At 36.2% G+C, this 20096-nt stretch overlaps 1 protein-coding gene across 1 annotated transcript in view; it reads left to right on the forward strand.

Moving 5' to 3' along the window:
• Positions 1-19767, forward strand: part of FER1L6 (fer-1 like family member 6) — a 211186-nt gene extending 191419 nt beyond the window's left edge. The window contains 3 exon segments of the mRNA XM_074202128.1: positions 4055-4218; positions 16530-16630; positions 17454-19767. Of these exon segments, the coding sequence (XP_074058229.1) occupies positions 4055-4218; positions 16530-16630; positions 17454-17634 (446 nt within the window). The 3' untranslated portion in view covers positions 17635-19767.
• The last annotated feature ends 329 nt before the right edge of the window (positions 19768-20096 follow it).

Here is a 20096-nt window from a genome sequence, read left to right on the forward strand (position 1 = left end):
GGTTCTCTTTATATTTTAGAAATGAGTCCTTTTTTCAGAAATATTAGTTGTAAAAAGTGTTTCCCAATTTACTACATTTCTTTTTATCTTGTTTACAGTGGTTTTGTCTGTGCAAAAGCTTTTTAATTTAATGTAGTCAAAATTGCCTAGTTTATTTTTAATGATGTTCTCCATCTCTTCCTTGTTCATAAACTTTCCCTTTCCATAAATTTGACAGGCAAACTATTCCTTGATCTCCTAGTTTGCTTATAGTATTGTTTTTTTATGTCTAAATCCTGTACCATTTTGATCTTATCTTGGTATAGGGTGTGAGGTAATGTTCTAATCCAAGTTTCTGCCATATTAACTTCCAATTTTCCCAGTAGTTTTTTTTTTTTTTATCAAAGAGAGAGTTTTTATCCCAATAGCTGAACTCCTTGGGTTTATCAAACAGCAGATTACTATAATCATTTCCTGCTATTGCACCTAGTCTATTCCACTGGTCCACCACTCTATTTCTTAGCCAATACCAGACAGTTTTGATGACTGATGCTTTATAATATAATTTTAGATCAGGTAGGGCTAAGCCCCCTTCTTTTGCACTTTTTTTCATCATATTCCTGGAAATTCTTGACTTTATTTCTCCATATGAATTTATTTACAATTTTTCTAACTCATAAAAGTAATTTTTTGAGATTTTGATCGGTAGGGCACTAAACAAGTAGGTTAATTTAGGTAGAACTGTCATTTTATTATATTAGCTCAGCATATCCATGAGCAGTTGATATTTGCCCAAGGGAGTTTACTTTCTAATGAGGAGACAACATGCATAGGATAGACATCTTCATGGAAGGGAATTATGATCTGGGTTCAATTCGAAAATCATTCCATATCTCTTTTCAATATACTTATATATGTACAAATTATCTCCCATGACAGTTTATGTGTTTCTTGAAGATTAAGATTTTTCTTCATATCCCTAGTGCCTAAAGCAATACCAAGAATGTAGAATATGTTTAATAAATGTTTTATTGATTAATTTGAAATATATTAATAAATAAGGAAACACTAAAAGAGTTTCGTGTAAGGAAACGAATTGTATATAGGGAGTGCAGAACTACTTGACTCTTCTTGCCCTATGTGACATATTTCAGAGATTATATGTGCTCCTAAAGAAAATGAGGCACCAATGAAATTTATTGAGTAGAGGAGTGACATGTCCTTCCTATGCTTTAAGAAAACTTTTAGCAGCTGTATGAAGAATGAATTGCAGTGGAGGTAGGTTTGGAGGCAGGAAAATCTTTACCCTAGCTGTCTCATAATTGTCCATTCTTGCTTGGCCTCTATTCTGAGTTAATGTTACTCAAACATTGAGACAAATTTTCAGAAAAGGTAGTCAGGGCAGTGAAAATTCCACTAACCTTGGAGCAGTGGTGATCTGGTAAATGTTTAACAATCAACCTTCCAGGGCATTTCTTTAAGATTATTTTGCAATATTAACACTTTCTCCATCACTTTTGAAAGTCTAGGCAATCTATGATATGATAAATCAGGAGCCAATTTATAGTATTTGTAAGCACAAAATATTTGTTCACACAGAAAATGGAACAATCTTTGTACAAGCTAATTCTAGCACACTCTGATTGGCAGTCAGGAGACCTGAGTCTGCCACTTCTTAAACAGATTATGCCTTATTGTGCAAAAATATCTCTTAACTTTGGGGAACTCAGTTTCTTTGTTGGTAAACTGCAAATTACCTACTTTACAAAGTTATTTGAAGATCAAATGAGATAATTAGAGTGTGATAGGTGGTAGGAGAGGGAGGGGTGAAGATTGTGCTGCTAAATCCAACTGCAACTGATTCTTTACCCTTCAGTCCCCAATTTGCAGGATACAGTGGACTGTCACATAATTAATTAACCAGATGTGGGTAATTTGGCCACCAGATGGCAGTAACCTCAGGCCATCTTTGTAATTGTGACTGTTCTTTCTCTCAGTGCATTCCATCTGGTCAATATATTTTCTAAAATAAAGCATCCAGAATTGCATCCATTACTAAAATTGGTCTGATCAGTGTAAAGTGAAATGAGATTATTACTTCTCTTGCTCAAGATGCTAGACATCTTTTAATGGTACCCCAAATAATGCACTTGCTATTTAGGATGTCACAGGATACTGTTGATTCTATCCACAGTTTACAGGTGAGGAAACTGAAGCAAATAGAAGTTAAGTAACTTGCCCAAGGTCACACAGCTAGTAAGTATCTGCGGTCAGATTTGAACTTAGATATTTCTGACTCTAATCCTATAATTCTATCTATTGCCCCATCTGCCCTTAGTGAATCTGCATTTATCTAAAATTTCCAGATCTTTTCACATGCCTTCTTTGCTAGTCACATCTCCCTCATCCTGTATTTGTATTTGATTTTTGAACCTAAGTTTAAGACTTTTCATGGCTATTAAATTCACTGCACATACCTCCTTCATGACAAGTTATCTTTGGATCAGGGTTCTGTTATTCACTGTACAATCTGTCTCTCCAAACTTTCATCAACTACAAATTCTCTAAGCTTCTTCTAAGTCATTGATTGAAATATGGAAGAGCAGGGGACTATGGACCAATCTTTAGAGATGCCACTAGAGACTTCTTTTCAAGTTAACACTGATCCAAAGAATCTTACTCTTTATTTTATCAGTCAATCAATTTCATAATGTGATGTCAATGGATGTCTTCTTTCCATCATCAAGGAGATCATGAGATGCTTTAGTGAGCACCTTGCAGAAAGTCAAATATATTATGTCTCTGATATTCCCAAGATCTGTTAGTCTAGTTACTGTAAAAAAAGGAAATAAAGCAAACCTGGAATGATTTGTTCCTTACAAATCTACTGTGGCTCCTCATGCTCACATCTTTGCTTTTTAACAAATCAGATGTAAAGTACTCTTTAATATCTAATGTGCTACACAAATGGAAGCTATTATTTTCTTTCAGTATCTTTACAGTGAATTTTGAATGCCACGAGAATAGGACCTGCATTGTGAAACAATGGGATATTTCATTGGGGAAAGTTGACTTTCTTCCCCTAAACTCCTCAACTGAATTGTGTCTCTCATTGTACTCTTTAAAGAACCTGTAGGGTAATTTTTATGTTTTTTAGAAGGAGGTAGGGAAACTAGAGCTATTGAGCTGCCTTACCTTAATACTTGAAAGTCATGTTTCTCAAAGCTCTGTAGAGATTGAGATAACATTTATTCTCACAGCACCACCATAAAGCAGTGCCTGGCCCAGTGCTTCAGAATGAAAGAAATAGCTTGATGACCTCAGTTTTAAAGAGGCAGCTGGGTGATGTGGTGGTCAGAGTTGATCTAATGCTTATTAAATGCTTATTAGCAATATGACCCTGATTTAAAGACACAAGATTTGTAAGGGGCTGATTGTCTTGTCAGCTATGCCAATTACATAGCCAAATGTAAATGGGCTGATGTATTCTGTCCTGATAGGCCTACAGTAGACCCTCTGAGAGAATTCTGAGTTACTGAAGAAAGAGGGTCCTATGCCAACTTGGTCATTAATAGTTTTTATTAGGGTTAATTAGAATGATTAGGGGAGTTTACTCATGAGACACAGTTCTTGAAATCCAGAGGACAGAATGATGGATCCCCACACCCTACCCAGGCTAGGTCAGGTATGATATAGAAAGAGAGAAAAGAAGGCATAGTGCCAGGGATGGCCCAGGATTATGTGCAAGTGTTCTCATGAGATAATTGGAGCTTCTTTTGCTGTTTACAATTACTCAAGTTAGTTTATTCTCTTCTGTGATCTTAGATTATGCTTTCACACTCTAGTTACTATCATACACACCTGGACAATTGATTAATCCTTCTCAGTCTCAGTTTGTTTTCTGTAAAATTATAATAATAATAATAATAATAATAATAATATCATCAATCTTCCAGAATTTTTGCAAAGATTAAATGAAATAAAATATGTAAAATATTTTGCAAAAATTCAAGTGCTATAGGAGATATAAATATTGATACTGTTGTGATTAAATGATATGGAATTTTTTTTCTAGGCTCTCTAGAAATGAACCTCAATGGTTTTCCCCGAGCAGCAAAATCTGCCAAGGCCTGTGAGCTTCCCAAGTCTGGCAAATTGAATGAGGAAAACAAAATCTCAATATTTCAGCAGAAGCGAGTGAGGGGCTGGTGGCCTTTTGTCAAAGCTGGAGAGCTCACTGTAAGTAAATGAGGAGGAAAAACTTTACATAAATCTCTTGGTACCTGAGGGGAGTGTGTTCATACTGGGAGTTTCCAAGACTATTTAATTTACAGGTCTAGACAAAAAAATTTTTTTGACAATTCGATATATTTATTTGATTAGTTATTACTTATTAGTTTTTCCTCTGTATGAATTGACCTTGAAACATCTAATATTAACTTTTCATTGAGCATTACTTGAATTCAATCTTGAACAAATTCTTGAATAACATACAATAATGCTATGACTAGATTATTATATTATTCACAGTGACTTGAGGAAGGATAAGAATGCATTATAAAAAATGATATGACCTTTAAAAATTTTCCCAGGATTGCAATAACCTGAATGAAAATCTTTATCCATTATCATGATGGCAGAAGTTTGGTTTTAGTGGTTACAATGATTTAGAAGTACAATGTCTGCATTTAATTCTCAGTCTGTCTTTTTTTTAGATTTGTGTCCTTTAGCTTCAACACCTGCAAAATGGGTACAATAATTCTTCCCCTATCTATTTCATAGGGCTATTTTGAGCCTCTCACAATATATAATGCATGTGAAAAGTTTTGTATATCTCTTGGGTTGTGCCAGAAGGTGGTGAGCTCATCATCACTGGATCTTTAAATTTGGATTAACCATGTATCAGAGGGATATTTGTTTTTTAAAGAAGGGATATTCAGTTATAGCTTGGACTAGATAACTTTAGAGGTCCCTTTTGTAATTCTATTAGGTAAAATGTGTTATAATTATTGTTATTACTTATTTTGAATCTGGACAATAGACTTTCTTTATACACTGTTTTTTCTATGTAGATGATTTGGGCAGTATCCTTTAAATGATTATAGATCTCATTGAGGAAGTTCTACAAAGTTCTGATATTCTCTAGTCCATTAGGCAAGAGAATGCATAACTACTATAATGTATTACAAACAAGAAATTTTAGAATTTTAGTTATAGATATTTTATACCTGTAGATAAGAATTTTAAAATAAGATATCATCCAAGAACTGCATAATCAAAAAGGAAAATGCGTAGACTATGTAACGAAAGTAAGGAATAACCCATGGACCACTTTCGTATTCCATTGGTATCCCTGCAACATGGAAACTTAAGTAAAGATCTCAAAATAGTGGTTCTCAAACTTTTGGGCTTCAGAATACTTTTGAACTCCTAAAAAATTATTAAGTACTCTAAATAGTCTTTGTTTATATAACATTTCTCTCTAAATTTTACATATTATAAATTGATAAATTTTTAAAATGCTAACTAATTCATTTAAAATAACAATATTAAACCTATTATTTAACAAAAATAACATATTTAATGAGAAAAATTATATTTTCCAAAACCAATATATTTAATAAGGAGAGTGGCATTATTTTGCATATTTTTGAAAGTGTCTTTAATGTCTGACAATATAAAACATCTGGATTCTCATATCTTTTATTGCATTAAGTTTATTGCATTTTGTTGTTATGGATGAAATATTTGAAAAAATCTGTCCTCACACAGATATATAATTGGGTAAAATAAAGCAAATTAATAGCCAAATAGCATCATAGCATTATTATAAAAATACCTTTGATTGAAAGTATCCCCCAAAAGGGTCTTAAGTAACTACATGGATCCAGAGACCACACTTTGAAAATTATTGTTTTATAACTTTTGTACTGTGTCATACTCATGAAAACACATGGACAAGAACTCCACAGGGATAATAAGCATGGATAATTTGTGATTTGCAATGATGGAAGAAATACATTGATGAGATTCAAGATCCATTAGGGTGTGGAAAGATTACTTTCAGATGTATATTGTGCAATCTATGTATGCTGACTATTCTATTATGTTTGTGTTCAGTCATTTTTAGTTGTATTCATTGCATTCAACTCTTAACCTAATTTGGGGTTTTGTTGGCAAAGATCATGGAGTATTTTGCCATTGCCTTCTCCAGCTCTTTTTACAGATGAGGATACTGAGGCAAATAGCCTCAGTTTAAGTGTTTCCAGGGCTGGTACTCTATCCACTGCTAGTTGTAATTAATAATATTGATTATAACTTATCCAAAAACTCTGTCTCAGAAATTTTCACTCATCACAAATTCAAATTAGAGAAAAGAAACAGACTTTGGTTACTATCCTTGGTTTCGTTTCAAGTACACTACAGAAAGGATCCACTGCATTACTCTTAATAGAATGTGACTTGTGCCACTCAGGTAAAGAGCATTAGGCATCTCTTTAGGTCAAGTACCAGATACAGTAAAAGGTTTTACTTAACAGCATACTCAGTATATTTGGGTCAACATAACGGTCAAAAAGCCTATATGATCTTAGGCTGACAAAGGAGAATTTTAACTTCCAAAATGAAAGAAATATTGTCCTTTGCTCTCCATCTGGACTATTGGACATTTCTGAATGCTATGTTTTAAGAAGGACGTTGACAAGAAGTGGATATCCCCAAAAAGAAGTTACCGGGGGACTGGAGAATTTGTCATAGGAGCAACAGAAAAAAGAAAATAGGCATGTTTAGTCTAGAAAAGGAGAGAAAACTCAGGGAGAGAGCAAAGCATCCATTGTTAGGTACTAGATGCGCTATCATGTGAAGAAAGGATTGTTCTATTTGATACCACTGGACAAAAGTAGACATACTGGCTGTAAGTCTGAGAGAAGCAGATTTCAGTTTTCATGTCAATGTAACATGCTGACATTTTATCTTTCCTAGACCATAATATTCTGGGTCAGGAAATAATGAGTTCCAGTCCCTGGAAGTCTTCAAGTAGGGGGCTGGATGGAGATGCTGGGGGTGACTTTTGTTCTGTTCTTAATTGGACCATCAGGTGTTTGAAGTCCCTTCTAACATATAATTTTGTGCATGTGTATGGTGGGGGAAGGGAGGCTGTGATGAGGTGGTGTTTCAATAAAGAAGAGAGAAATGAAATGTAATCTTCAAGCCTTGCTTAGGCATCTAGATTGTCTCTCCTAACTCTATTCATCAGCTTATATGAAAGACTCGAGGAAGATCTCCACCTCATAGTTACCTGCCAATCTCCACACAATTCTTTCCTTGCTTTACCCAAGCTGGACTTTAGAATCTATGACAAACACACACACACAGAGAGAGAGAGAGAGACAGAGACAGAGACAGAGACAGAGACAGAGACAGAGAGAGAACACTCCTTAGCACATATAGTAAGTACTTAATGAATATCTGTTGCCTTGGCTTGCCTTGCCTTGCTTACCTATGGTAGTGTAATCAGAACCATGGACTGCTCATGTGGAACAAGTGGGCATTAGGTGGTGGGACTTCCCTGGCCAGGATTGGGGTTAACAGGAGGGGAAGGAAATGAGAAGTCAGGGTGACCTCTTTCTATGACAAGTAAATGGTGGAAGTAAGCCTGGTTTTCCACCTGTCACAGGCATCACTCATCTCCCCAAAATAACATTTCCATTAGGGACAGGTAGACTTGCAGGGACAACTCAGTGTGACTGTTAGTGGATCCCACTGTTGGCTCCTCAAGGATGCCCTGAGGAATTCAGAATGTTGGCACTAGGTTAATTGCAAAGAGATTCACATTAGAGCTCTGGACTTGGAGTCAACTTAATCCAGGCTTTGACACATAAATTGTGAGAGCTTAAATGAGTTACTTCATCTCTCTTGACCTCAATTTCCTTTTCCTTAAAATGGAAATGAGAGTCCACACCATGCAGTGTTTATAGAGTTGACCTCTGAATCAGGGAGACCCATAATCCAGCCCTACCTCTGACACATATTAGCTATATGATCCTGTTTAAGTCTCTTACCCTCTTAGAGTCCTAGTTTTCTTCCCTAAGGCACCACGGTAATGTAGGGTAAGAATTACTAGTATTTCTGCCCATGCTTAAGGTGTTAAAATGTGCCAATATGATTTAGAAGAAAAAAGAGGACTGGATTGGGAGTCCAATGACCAAATACCATTTATGTGACCTTAAGAAAGTTGCTTAAGTTGCTTTCTGTAGCTTTGGCTACAGGATTTCACATTAGAAAAGTAAGAGTATAGTGCTAGATGATCTCTCAGGTCCCACCAAGCTCTAAGTCTATGCTCTTGTGATGAACAGTCCTAGAAGTTATCCAAGCTTGTTCAGTTTAATTTTATAAGCATCTAATTAATTTACAAGTATTAATCGAGTACCTACTATGTGACTGGCCCTGAGTTAAATGCTGAAGATTATGAGATACTATTTAGCCTCAGAGCTTGTTCTTTACCAGTATAGTCTTTAAGAAACAGGGTCTCTCCATGGCGTGGTAGCAGGGAAATAATAAAAATAACTGGTGTTGGTAAAAGTAACAACTGTGATGGTAGCTGTCCATATCTCTAAAATACCATAGATGTTGTTCTTCATAATAACCCAATAGATTCAGTAATGTCACTACCATTATCTCCATTTTGTAGATCTTGGGATCATAAATCCAGAGTTTGAAGTAGCCTCAGTGACTAAGCTACTTAATTCTAGCATTTTCTAGATGAGGAAACTGAGATCTAAAGAAGTTAGTTAAGTGACTTGCTCTAGAACCTATAACTGATTATAAACAAACATGAGCCTTAAATAGCAGTCTTCTAAGTTCTAGCTGAGTTCTCACATGTTTCTGTAATTCAAGGGTAACATCTCCTTAGGGTTCCCCACTTAGGACTTGCTCAGACATCACAGTGGACAAAGATTCATGCTTATTATGGGTATGTACTGATTATGCCGATCAAGAATCTCTATAAATTAGGTAGATTGTCCTTGTGGGCTGATGTACTACTGCCTGATCATCATCTTGTGGTTATGAGCTTCTCTGAACACAGGTAGACTGGTCCACGGACACTATACGCCATGCAAAATAATATCGAATCACAGGCAGCCAAGTGAGAAATGATTAGCTGAGGTCTTTCATTAAATGGAGGGTTGAAGTTCACGGCTCCCACCCTCCAATCAGAGAAGCAGAAGAGTGATGAGATTCAATACCAAGGCACATGAAATATTACAGGATGACAAGGTTAATGCCATAATGAGCTTCCTGGGGCAGGTGAGAAGTGACTGAGCAAGTAACTTAACCTGTAGTCTCAGTTTCCTCATGTGTAAAATAGTAATGATAATTACAACTACCTCAGAGAGTTGAGAGGACCAAATGAGATGTCTTATCTAAAGAACTTTGCAAACAAAATACTAAGTAAATTCTAGTTATCGTTATTATTATTGTTGTTGTTGTTATTACTAGAATAAAATAGAATGTCAGAGTAGAAAAGGGTTTCAGATTTCTAGATTAATCTCCTCTTCCTTCTGATGAGGAAAACTAAAGTTTAGGGTAAATGGCTCATTTGCATGATGTACCTCCTTTCTCATCTGAAGTACACCCATAAGCCTGTAATATTTTCTATTACCCCTAAGCTAGTGAAGATAAGACTATTGAAGTTTTATTCAAATGTCTTTTCTTCATTGTTTTGCAAGTAGCCTGTGCTGCAAGGGAAAGTGTTATTCTCTAAAATAACATTTTATAGAATAAATGCAATTAATATTAATGTGAGCATTAGAGTTAATGAAACCCTTCAGGGCTCTGAGGCCCTGAAGAAGAATCTAGAGCTGCATTCCCTTTATCTTTGATCCCATAAGGGTAGTCTTAGATCACTCCCCCAGCTATCTCTGACATTGAGGTCATGTCTGCTAAAGGGAGCATTTGCTCAGTTAGCAATTTGGTCTGAACAGGCATTCAAATATCACACAGGAAGTCTCATTGCCCACAAATAGGAACATTTTGGGTTTTTCAAAATCATGTTTGTCAACCTGGAGGGAAATATATCAAAACATTTGAATCAAACTTTAGTGACCTCATCTCCTCTAGTTTAGGGGTAAATAGAAATTATTATGTATAAATAGAGAGGTATCAAGTGAGCCACTTAACGTTAACTAAGCTTTAATTTTCCTCATCTATAGTAACAGGAAGTTGAATTAAAACTGTAAAATCTTCCCAGCTCTACCATTCTATTTTTCTAGACAGAGGTACTGAAATGGCGATTTCCTTCTCCAGTGGATTAGACCAGAGATTAAGAGTCTTACCCAGGGTTGCATAGCTATTAGATTTCTGGGTCTGGATCTGAACCCAGGTCTTCCTGATTTCAGGCCCAGTGCTCTATCCACTGACCCATTTAGCAGCCTAACATTCTGTTTTCTTCTAATTTTACTCTTATTTACTAGCATGGAATGAAAGATGCCAGGGCTCTTAACTTCTTGTCTTTCTGCCATTCCCCAGGCTCCTGGAACCAAGTCACCTCTGTTTCTGGTTCTGCATATTCCTGATAATGTATCTTTCTCCACTTTTTGTGAAACAAAACATTCAGCAATAAGCTACAATGTTCATGTCTCCTTGCAATAGCCCTTAGGATTATCTGTGTTTGGGCATGCTGAGTATCTTCACTGAATGTAAGCCTCTGATTGTAGTCTATTTTATTGTTATAGCTATTAAGATTATCTCCTCCAAAGTATTATTGCTCTTCTCAGACATTTGGTTGAAGTATGATTGTATCTTATTTTAAACAAACCTAGTTTAGGAAATTTGCTCATTATAAGACAGATCAGAAAAGGTAAGAATTTTCTTTGTGAAGTAAATGATTGTTCACTATTTTAAAGAACTCACCTCTCACAGTGAATAGAAACCAGGTCTGGAGTCAGGAAGACACGAGTTCAAATATGGTCTAATAAAAGGCATGATGGCAATGTTGGATCTGGAGTCAGGGAGACCTGAGTTCAATTGTGGCCTCAGACACTTACTAGCTATGTGACCCTGGGCAAGTCATTTAATCCTGTTTGCCTCATTTCCTTATCCATAAAAGATCTGAAGAAGGAAATGGCAAACCACTCCAGTATCTCTGTCAAGAAAGCCACAAATGGGGTCAGGAAGAGAAGGACACAATTGGAAAAAAATGTTATATGTATTATAATAATTATATAAAAGATGGGTCTTAATGAGAAATTATTTCTACTGAAGAAAGAAACTTAAGCTTCCTGGAAACTCTATCAATGAATGGATTATGCTAATAGGCTATTAAATGACAATGTCTATTATTTCATAAATAGCAAATCCAAAGCCTAACTGTGTCCCATTCTTCCCATTTTCTCCTTCCCCTACACAAATGCCCTTAGTTTAATAGATGGCCTTCAGATTAAGCTGATGATTCTATAATTCTATTTTAAATTACATTTGGAAGACTATTAACCTAAAAATCTTGTCTGAACCCATAAGACATATAGAGTCTCTGAATAATATTAATAGCTCGCATTTGTATTATACCTCAAAATTTACAGATTCCTTTGCTTGTAGCAATGCCATGTAATAAATATTTTAAATTTATTTTATTTTTAGCTAAAGGACTAAAGCAAGCATTTTTATAACAATATAATAAAAAAGATGATTGCACACAAAACAGCAAATCTACTATGTACACTTCACTATTCCTTTTAAATATACAGCAAAGTTATGTAAATTTCTTTTTTCCCTTTTTTGTTCCCTCCCCTCACTCTAGAAAGGACCACTATTAGATGCAAATACATATATAAAATTATCCATTAGTTTTGAAGGATCTATATTTTATAAGTAGAACCCTTGAAACTCTAAAATTTATCTGTGATCACAGAGCTAATAAGTCTCTGAAGCAAAATTTGAACCCTGAGCTTTAGCTATTATGCCTTTTTTTGAGAAGCAATCTTTATTTATTTTTTATTCATATTCACATGTATATTTTTAAGTTAACCAATTCCCTTCCACCCTCCCATCTCACCCTCCTCCCCTCAGGGCAGTCAGGTTAACATTGTACATACATATTTTTGATAAACATGTTTACAGATTAGTCATTTTTGGTATAAAGTATTAAGATTAGGGGAAAGAGATACATAAGAAATAATTTTCATTCAGATTCTGAAGGGTTGGGGTTTTTTGTTTTGTTTTGTTTTGCTTTTCTTCCTCTAGATGAAAAACATTGTCTATAGCCAGTCTAATATGGTCTAATAAGGCATAATAAGGCCTTTCTAGATATGTTTGGATTTTAGCTAAAATATTGTTAAGCAGACATCCTGGAACTTTGGCAGTTTTCAGCCAGAATCCACCTCCTCACCCCTCTTGCAGGTTGACCCTCCCCCTGAGTGGTGTGTTATTAGAAACAGTAGATAGAAAACCTCCAAGCATGATGTGTGGTTAGCAATACTTTGTCCCCTTGTTGTCTGGAGATGACAGTCTAATCAATCTCCTGTAGACTTTGCAGTCAAGGGACTTTCCCCTTCCCAAATCTGAACAAAATTAATCTTTATGATGTTGCAAAGTTTATTAATATATCATTAATATGTAAATTCTGAACTTCCCATCATATAGTTGGACACTCTCCAACCAGCCTCCAGCTCCTCCCCTGGGCAGAACTTACATCCCCAACTCTTTTTTCATTTTTTCCTCTTTCAAACCCATAAAAGTCTTTCACTCCTAAATTCAATTAGTCAACTAGTTCCTATCCTACGTGATAAAAGCCTCAATCACTGAGAAAAAGACTTGTCCTCTCCAATAATTCTTACCACTGAACCAGCTCTCCCACTGTAGAACTTAAAACAATTATTACAAAAAAGATTCCTATGACTGCTTCCTTGATCCTTTACATTAGCTTTGTTGCAACACAAGATAATCCACAAGGTAATGCTGAGATAGCTTGTTGCATTAGGATAACTGATAACACAAACATTCAGGATAGGCTTGAAAAGAATTAGCCCCTGGGACTGGAGAGATATTTAGCAGTAGCTGCCTCCAGATATGGAAGTACAGGAGAAAGAACAATATCTTTGGAGTCAGAAGTTCTGTATCAAAATCTTACCTCAAATCCTATAGCCAAATTAGTTACTTACTACCTTTGTGATCTTGTGCAAGCACTTTATTTCCTTGGGTTTTTGTTTCTCATCTTCAAAATGGGGGAGTTGGGCTAGATGGCCTCCATGGTCTTTTCTAGTTGTAGATTTTTGATCCTTTTCTATGAACCATTTTATCTGATTTCCATTGGAATCTATCTCTTAAGCAATTTTCTGGGCATTTTTACTTCCAAGAAGTGATTGTGTCTTCTTATCCCACAAAAGGTAAGAGAGGGGTGAACTCACTGATTTCTCAAGAGTTGGGCTTTGCTTGAGGTAGAACCCAAGATTTGCCAGTCATTAGATAGAAGAGGAATAATATTCCTTACCTTATAGCAAGTACATTGATAAAAGAGGGGGAAACCTCAATTTCCAGTTGCTGTTCCACAACATCTGGCAGGGATCAGAACTTTTGGAATATTCAAACTTTGCTTAGAGAGCATCTGGAAAGCTGAACTCCACAAACAAATTACACCATTTTCCTTCCGAAAGAAATCTAATGGAAACTATGAGCACATAGACAACCAGGGGAAACTAAATCTATAATGAGCACTCTCCCAAGTAAATGGATTGTTAGGGAAATATTGACTAAATAAATAACATATAAAGCTAACAAAACTGACTCATATAATGAACAGAGAATCCTTAGCAATAATACTAAGTATATTACAGTTTTTTTCTATAAAGAAGACTAAAGAGCTTTTCCTTTTCTTGGGCCATTTAGGTTGACTTTTCTCAATTTCTGCAGTGGTGGGGGAGGAGAGACAGTGTGAAACAGAGAGACAGGCACAAAGACAGAGAGAAATATAGATGAAAGGAAAGAGACAGAAACACACAGAGACTAAGGTATTTGATTCATCTCCAGATCAGAGCAGATCCAGGTTTGGGTTACCCTACTTCCTTATGGTCAGCTAGCTGAAAGGGAGAACCTGAGGCTAATCAAGGAGACCTATCATTCTCCCATTCCTTGTACCACTGGAAAAGATTGGGGGTTTTTTTTGCCAATAAACAGGGAAAAACAAGATTCAGACCAATTTCAGGAGATAAATACTTTTATTGTCTACCTTTAGGGAAGAGACAGACAAGAAACATGGCAACAGGACACCTCTCTCCTGAATCTTTCTCTTCTGCTGCCAGTGCAGCATGCTCCTAGTTGGATGCTTTTTTTGCCAAGTCTCAAATCTGTGCTTCAAAATTCAGTTCCCCGAGGATGCTATCTCCCACTATTTCGAGCTCTACCAATTAAGAAATCCCCCAATGCAATCACAATGACTCATTGATGACCAAGGTATTGAGGAAAGAGGAATCTATCCTATTTGACAATGAAAAACTACTTGATGACTGATTTGGAGAATATTCTTGTACCAACAAGTGTTAGGTAGATAAGAAGTAGGTTTCTCTTTAATGCTAGTTTGCCTGAAGAGCCAGAAGATGCCCATTGGGAAGTATGACATTAACAGGAGTAGTGGGGAACTGGAGATACCTTGTAATCCTAGGAAGGCTAACAAGCACACAGACCTGGAGTCAGGAAGGCTTGAATTTAAGTCTGGTCTCAGATACTTATTAGCTGTGTGAGCCTGGGAAAATCACTTAACCTCTGTCTGCCTCAGTTTCTTTTTCTATAAAATGGAGATAATAATAGCAACTGCCTCCCAGAGACATGAAGACTGACAGAGATAATATTTGTAAATGCTTTATATGGTTTAGCATACTATCTGATACATAGTAGATGTTTAATAAATGCTTATTTTCTTTTATCTCTTTTTTCCTTCCTCCCTTCCTTTTTCTTTCCTTCCTTTTATCTTTTCTCCTTTCATTTCTCTTCTCCCTCCTTTTCCCCCTTTTTCCCCTTCTTTTCATCCTTTCTTCCTCTATTCCTTCTTCCTTCCTCCCTCCTTTTTTCTTCCTTCCTTCTTTTTTCTTTCTTTTTTTTTTTTTTTTTGGTTTTTGCAAGGCAAATGGGGTTAAGTAGCTTGCCCAAGACCACAAAGCTATCTAATTATTAAGTGTCTGAGAGTGGAGTTGAACTCAGGTACTCTTGACTCCAGGGCTGGTGCCCTATCCACTGTGCTACCTAGCCGCCCCCTTCCTTATTTTTTCCAATTTATTGCAAACTCTTGATTTTCTCTTTTTAATATCTCTGATTCATACTGACTTTTCTCCTTTGATACTGCCACTACCCAGGTTCTCATCTCTTCACACCTATGAAAATTAAGTTTCCCTTTAGCTGGTCACCATATCTCAAGTCTCTCCCCACTACAGTCTCTCCTCCTCTTCTTCCTAAGGCACAAGTCTGAATATTTTATTCTTCCATTAAATAAATTCCAGATTCCTACAGGATCAAATATAAAATTCTGTTTGATGATTGGTATTCAACCCTCCCCTCAACACACACACACAAAACCTCATCCCCTCCTATCATTCCATCCTTCTGACACTTTACTTCTTGCATACTCTTTCATTTCGATCTTCCATAGGATACTCTATCTCCAAATTCCATTGTTTTCACCAATTATTTCCCATGCCTGGGACCCTCATCTTCTTCATCATTACCTCCTAACTAAAATAGGAGAAAGTCCCAGAAAAAATTCCATTTTCTACATGAAGTCTTGCCTGGAATTTCTTAATGTGGGTGCCTTTCCAATTTATATTTATTTCCAATTTATTATGTAGATTGTTTGTACACAGGTGTTTTCATATCACCTCTATTAGAATGTGATTCCCTTGAGCACAGGGGCTGTCATTTGCCTTTCTTTGTGAGGTTTGCCTTTTGTTCTGGCAGAAGACTATGACAAAAGGAAGATGTTGCAATGACAAGCACATGAATTGGATTTGAGTGAGGGGGCGTTGTGCTGTAACCAACCTTATCTTTTTCCTCCAGAGTCATCTGGGACTAGTAACCAGATATGAATCAGTATGTCGGGAGATGGCCCAAGGTAACTTGGCTAGTGAGTGTCAAGTGTGTGAGATCAGATCTGAAGTCTGGTCCTTCTGACTCTAGGGCTGGTGTTCTATCCACCTAGTTGTCTCTGGTACCTGTCTTGTAGTTTTGATTCCTTGGTGCTCCCTGCCATCTTCCTAGAAAGGTAGAGTCAGACTTTCAACAGTGTGGAATGAATCTTTAGGAAAGTTCCCAGTGGAAAAAACAGACACTAAATTTTGGGATGAAGCCCATCCCCTAATTATCTCTGTAACCTTAAAGAGTAGCATTGCACTGACTCAGTTTTTTCTTCTACAAAATGGGAATAATGATATCTGCCTCACCTATGTTGGGAGGTAAGTGTTGTCCAGACCTGAAAGTACTGAACATATGGGGCACTTGTTTTTTTGCTTTGTTTCTTCTAAAAGATTTTTGCAACAGAGATGAATTAAAATATTTTCTTCTTGACATAGGGTAAAGTAGAAGCTGAGTTCCATTTAGTCACTGCTGAGGAAGCTGAAAAAAATCCTGTTGGCAAAGCTCGAAAAGAACCGGAACCCCTAGACAAACCCAAGTGAGTAGAAATTCATCTTTCTATCTTTTCAGAAACCTGAAAATGCACTTAAGGTTTAGTCCCCTAGAGAGAAACAGACGTATTTGCCTCAATAGGAAAACTTTTCCATCCTTAGGACCCATTTCATGAACTTGGGGAACCTTAGACTTCCTTTTGTGTTGTTTCCTGTTGTTTCACATTTACTCTAGCTAGACTCCTTGAATTCAGGAACTACATAATCTCCACATGAGACTAACAGAGTCATAGACACACACACACACACACACACACACACACACACACACACACATATATATATATATATATACACGCTAATTATTTGTATATTTATATGCATTGCTGAACACCTGCCATCTATGAATTTGTTTTTTGAGAGGCAACTTGGCATAATGTATAGAATTCTGGACATGGAGTCAGGAGGATCTGAGTTTGAATTCTGCTTCAAACACTTTCAAGCTGTGTGATTCTAGGCAAGTTACTTAATCTCCCAGTCTGTTTTCTCATCTCTAAAATGAGGATAATAATAATTATTATCATTATCATTATTATTGGAAGAAGAAATTTAGAGGAAGTTTTTGAACTTCAGAATTAAGAGAGAATCAGCAGCCAAAACTTGTGGGATGTACCACCCTAGTCATTACAATAAGGACAAAAGTTATCATTTAAAATATTCTCTTTCCCCACCCTTCAGGATTTCTTTCATGTAATATCAAATTTTATATTTGAGACTCAGGGTCTTATTAGGAAATGGTGGTTTGAAATAGTGGCAAAATGGTGGAAATTTTTGATTCATTAACAATCCTTGTTGCTACCCCCCCGACAGCCGCCCAGATACCTCCTTCTCTTGGTTCGTGAGCCCCTTCAAGTGCCTGTACCACCTCATCTGGAAAAATTATAAGAAGTACATCATCATCGGCTTCATTCTGATCATCCTTACTGTCTTTCTGGTGCTTTTCATCTACACATTGCCTGGAGCCATCAGCAACAAGATTGTTGGTTCATAGAGGACTCAGATTTATTTTCAATTCCTTAGCTCCATTACCATCAACAAATATCTATTAAGCACCTCCTATATGATGAGTACTTATACTAAGTCATAGTGTGATGATAGGAAATACAAAGATGAATAAGGTATGGTCTGATGGGGAATTAAGTACAATTCAGTAAAGACTAAAGAAAAACTCTCCTGTCCTCTACTGCCATATCCCCACATCCCTAACTGAATATCTTCCAAAATTGCCAAGATTAAATAATTACTTCTATCCTCAGTAGACTGTCCATAGAGACTTTCCTTCAATGGAATTGTTAACAGAATTTTTTTTAGCTGGTTTCTAACCCGTGAATGGAAATAGTGCTCTAAGATAAGAGTGCCAATAATCAAGTAGCAGTTTAATTAATTAGTTTCAGAGAGTGTAATATAGACATTATCTTGATAACTCTCAGAAATTCTGCCTTGCTGTAGTGAAGGCAGAGATTATACCCATAAATCACATATGGGAAGGAAGGGTATCACAATACAATCATTTCTAAGACTTGCATGGTTTTTCATGTAAGTTCACGAACACAGGATAATTACAGGTATTATAGTTTTGGTGTAACAGTTCTTCTCAGGTCTTGGGGATCACTATTTTTTCCTTGGGAACAGGTCCAACAATTTTTGATTCTCTTCTCTTAACACAAGCAGGCATAGCACAGTGAAAGAATGTAATATTGACCATAATTGATTAATCGTCCTCAAGCTGCATTGTAATTCTGATTCCCAATCCAGAGTCTCCTGGTAAAAATGTATCTCTAAAAACTAAATTATTAGTAAATTCATAATACATATATTGACCAATATGAATATCATGATTCTTTTCACAGTATTGACTTACCTTTTGGACTAAATGTGTATAAATCTGAGAGGTTTAAGTTAATGTCTGAGATTCTAATAGAAATATTTTGTCTGGTTCTGTTGAGAATTATTTATGATGGAAGAATTGAGTTACTTTTAAGTGAGTAACTTAGCCCTGTATTCTACCTCATGGGTATATTTTATAGCCTTTCAATGGTTTACAAAAGCATTTGTTATTGTATATAATCCTCAAGGAAGTTATTATTATTATTACCATTTCAGGGGTAGGGAAACGAGATTCAGACAGAAAAAGCCACTTAGCCAAGATCATACATTTGTTAAGCGATAGAACCAGGTATTCTGGTCTATGGTTTAACCCTTTTTCTGATTCCTATATTTTGCTGTCTCCTTTTTCACATTTGAATGATTAGTTTAAGACATGTTGTAGTGGTTTGACCATATCAGTGCACTCTGGCTGAATGAGGCAATATTTCAGACAAGTCAGTGGGCTCTGTCAAGTTCTAGAAGTTGAGCCAAGGCTCAGACAAGCAGGACACCTCACTTGCTAATACTTGAAATACATTGCTGTCTTGGGCAAAGGCAAAGAGTACTGCTGTTCTCTATGAATGCAGTTCTCCCTAGGATCTGATCCCATTACTCCTGAAATGTAGGTAGCACAATGGAGATTGTTGAAGATGAGAACCCTTGAACGCAACCCTGAATCCCCTCATTTCTGATGCAAGGCAGTCCCAAGAATGATTGCTAATGTAAGCCTTTTTTATGATAAGCACAATGAGTCAACTGCAGCAGAGCTGAGATTGAAACCTCAGTTCCAAATCCATTTCATGTTCCATTGTGATATATTAGGGCAAGTCACCAAAAAGAGCCTCAAAAACAGTAGGACAACTCCAAATAGTTCACTTGATAATAAAAAAGCATAATTTAGGGATGAATCAGGAGTTAATTTTATATTCCACTAGCCCCTGCTTGAGCAAGTAACATTTCATGTCCCGACAATATAATGTATTTTACATCTTCTTTAAATTCATAACGGCAGTCAAGCAAGAATATCAAGTTCTCCCACATGTTGGTGAAAAAGCATATACACCATACTTTATTAGGTATAAAAAAAGATAAAATGTCAGCGAGGTCTAAATGGGAAGTTTTTCAAAGATTTTCACATCAGAAAAAGAAAGGAAAAAAAATGGAAACTGGTAAAATATGTGTCTCTCTGATGCCTGGTGTATCATTCATAGAACATCATGGATTTCATTATTCTGTACATGCAAAAAATTAAATAAAATCACAGTTCTGTTATGTTTTGTATTATTTCAATTACATATGATCCTCTTTGAATCTTAGCTTCCTCCTCTACAAAAAGGAGCTGTACTACATATATCTTAGTTTCCTTTCGATTCTAAATCCTGTGAGTTTAGGAGTGCTAAGCCTATATTAGATATCATTTCCTACAGCTTTTAAATCCTTGGTCAAAGAGAGAACAAAAAGACCACACCCTAAAAGATACAATCTCTACCCACCATTTTTGTACCTCTGATAATGGAACTATCTCACAACTTTCTCTTTCTCAGCTAAACTATGTAATTGGAAATTATAAGCCTAATTTTTCAGGTT

This window comes from Macrotis lagotis, chromosome X, assembly GCF_037893015.1.
Source record: "Macrotis lagotis isolate mMagLag1 chromosome X, bilby.v1.9.chrom.fasta, whole genome shotgun sequence".
Taxonomy (NCBI): domain Eukaryota; kingdom Metazoa; phylum Chordata; class Mammalia; order Peramelemorphia; family Peramelidae; genus Macrotis; species Macrotis lagotis.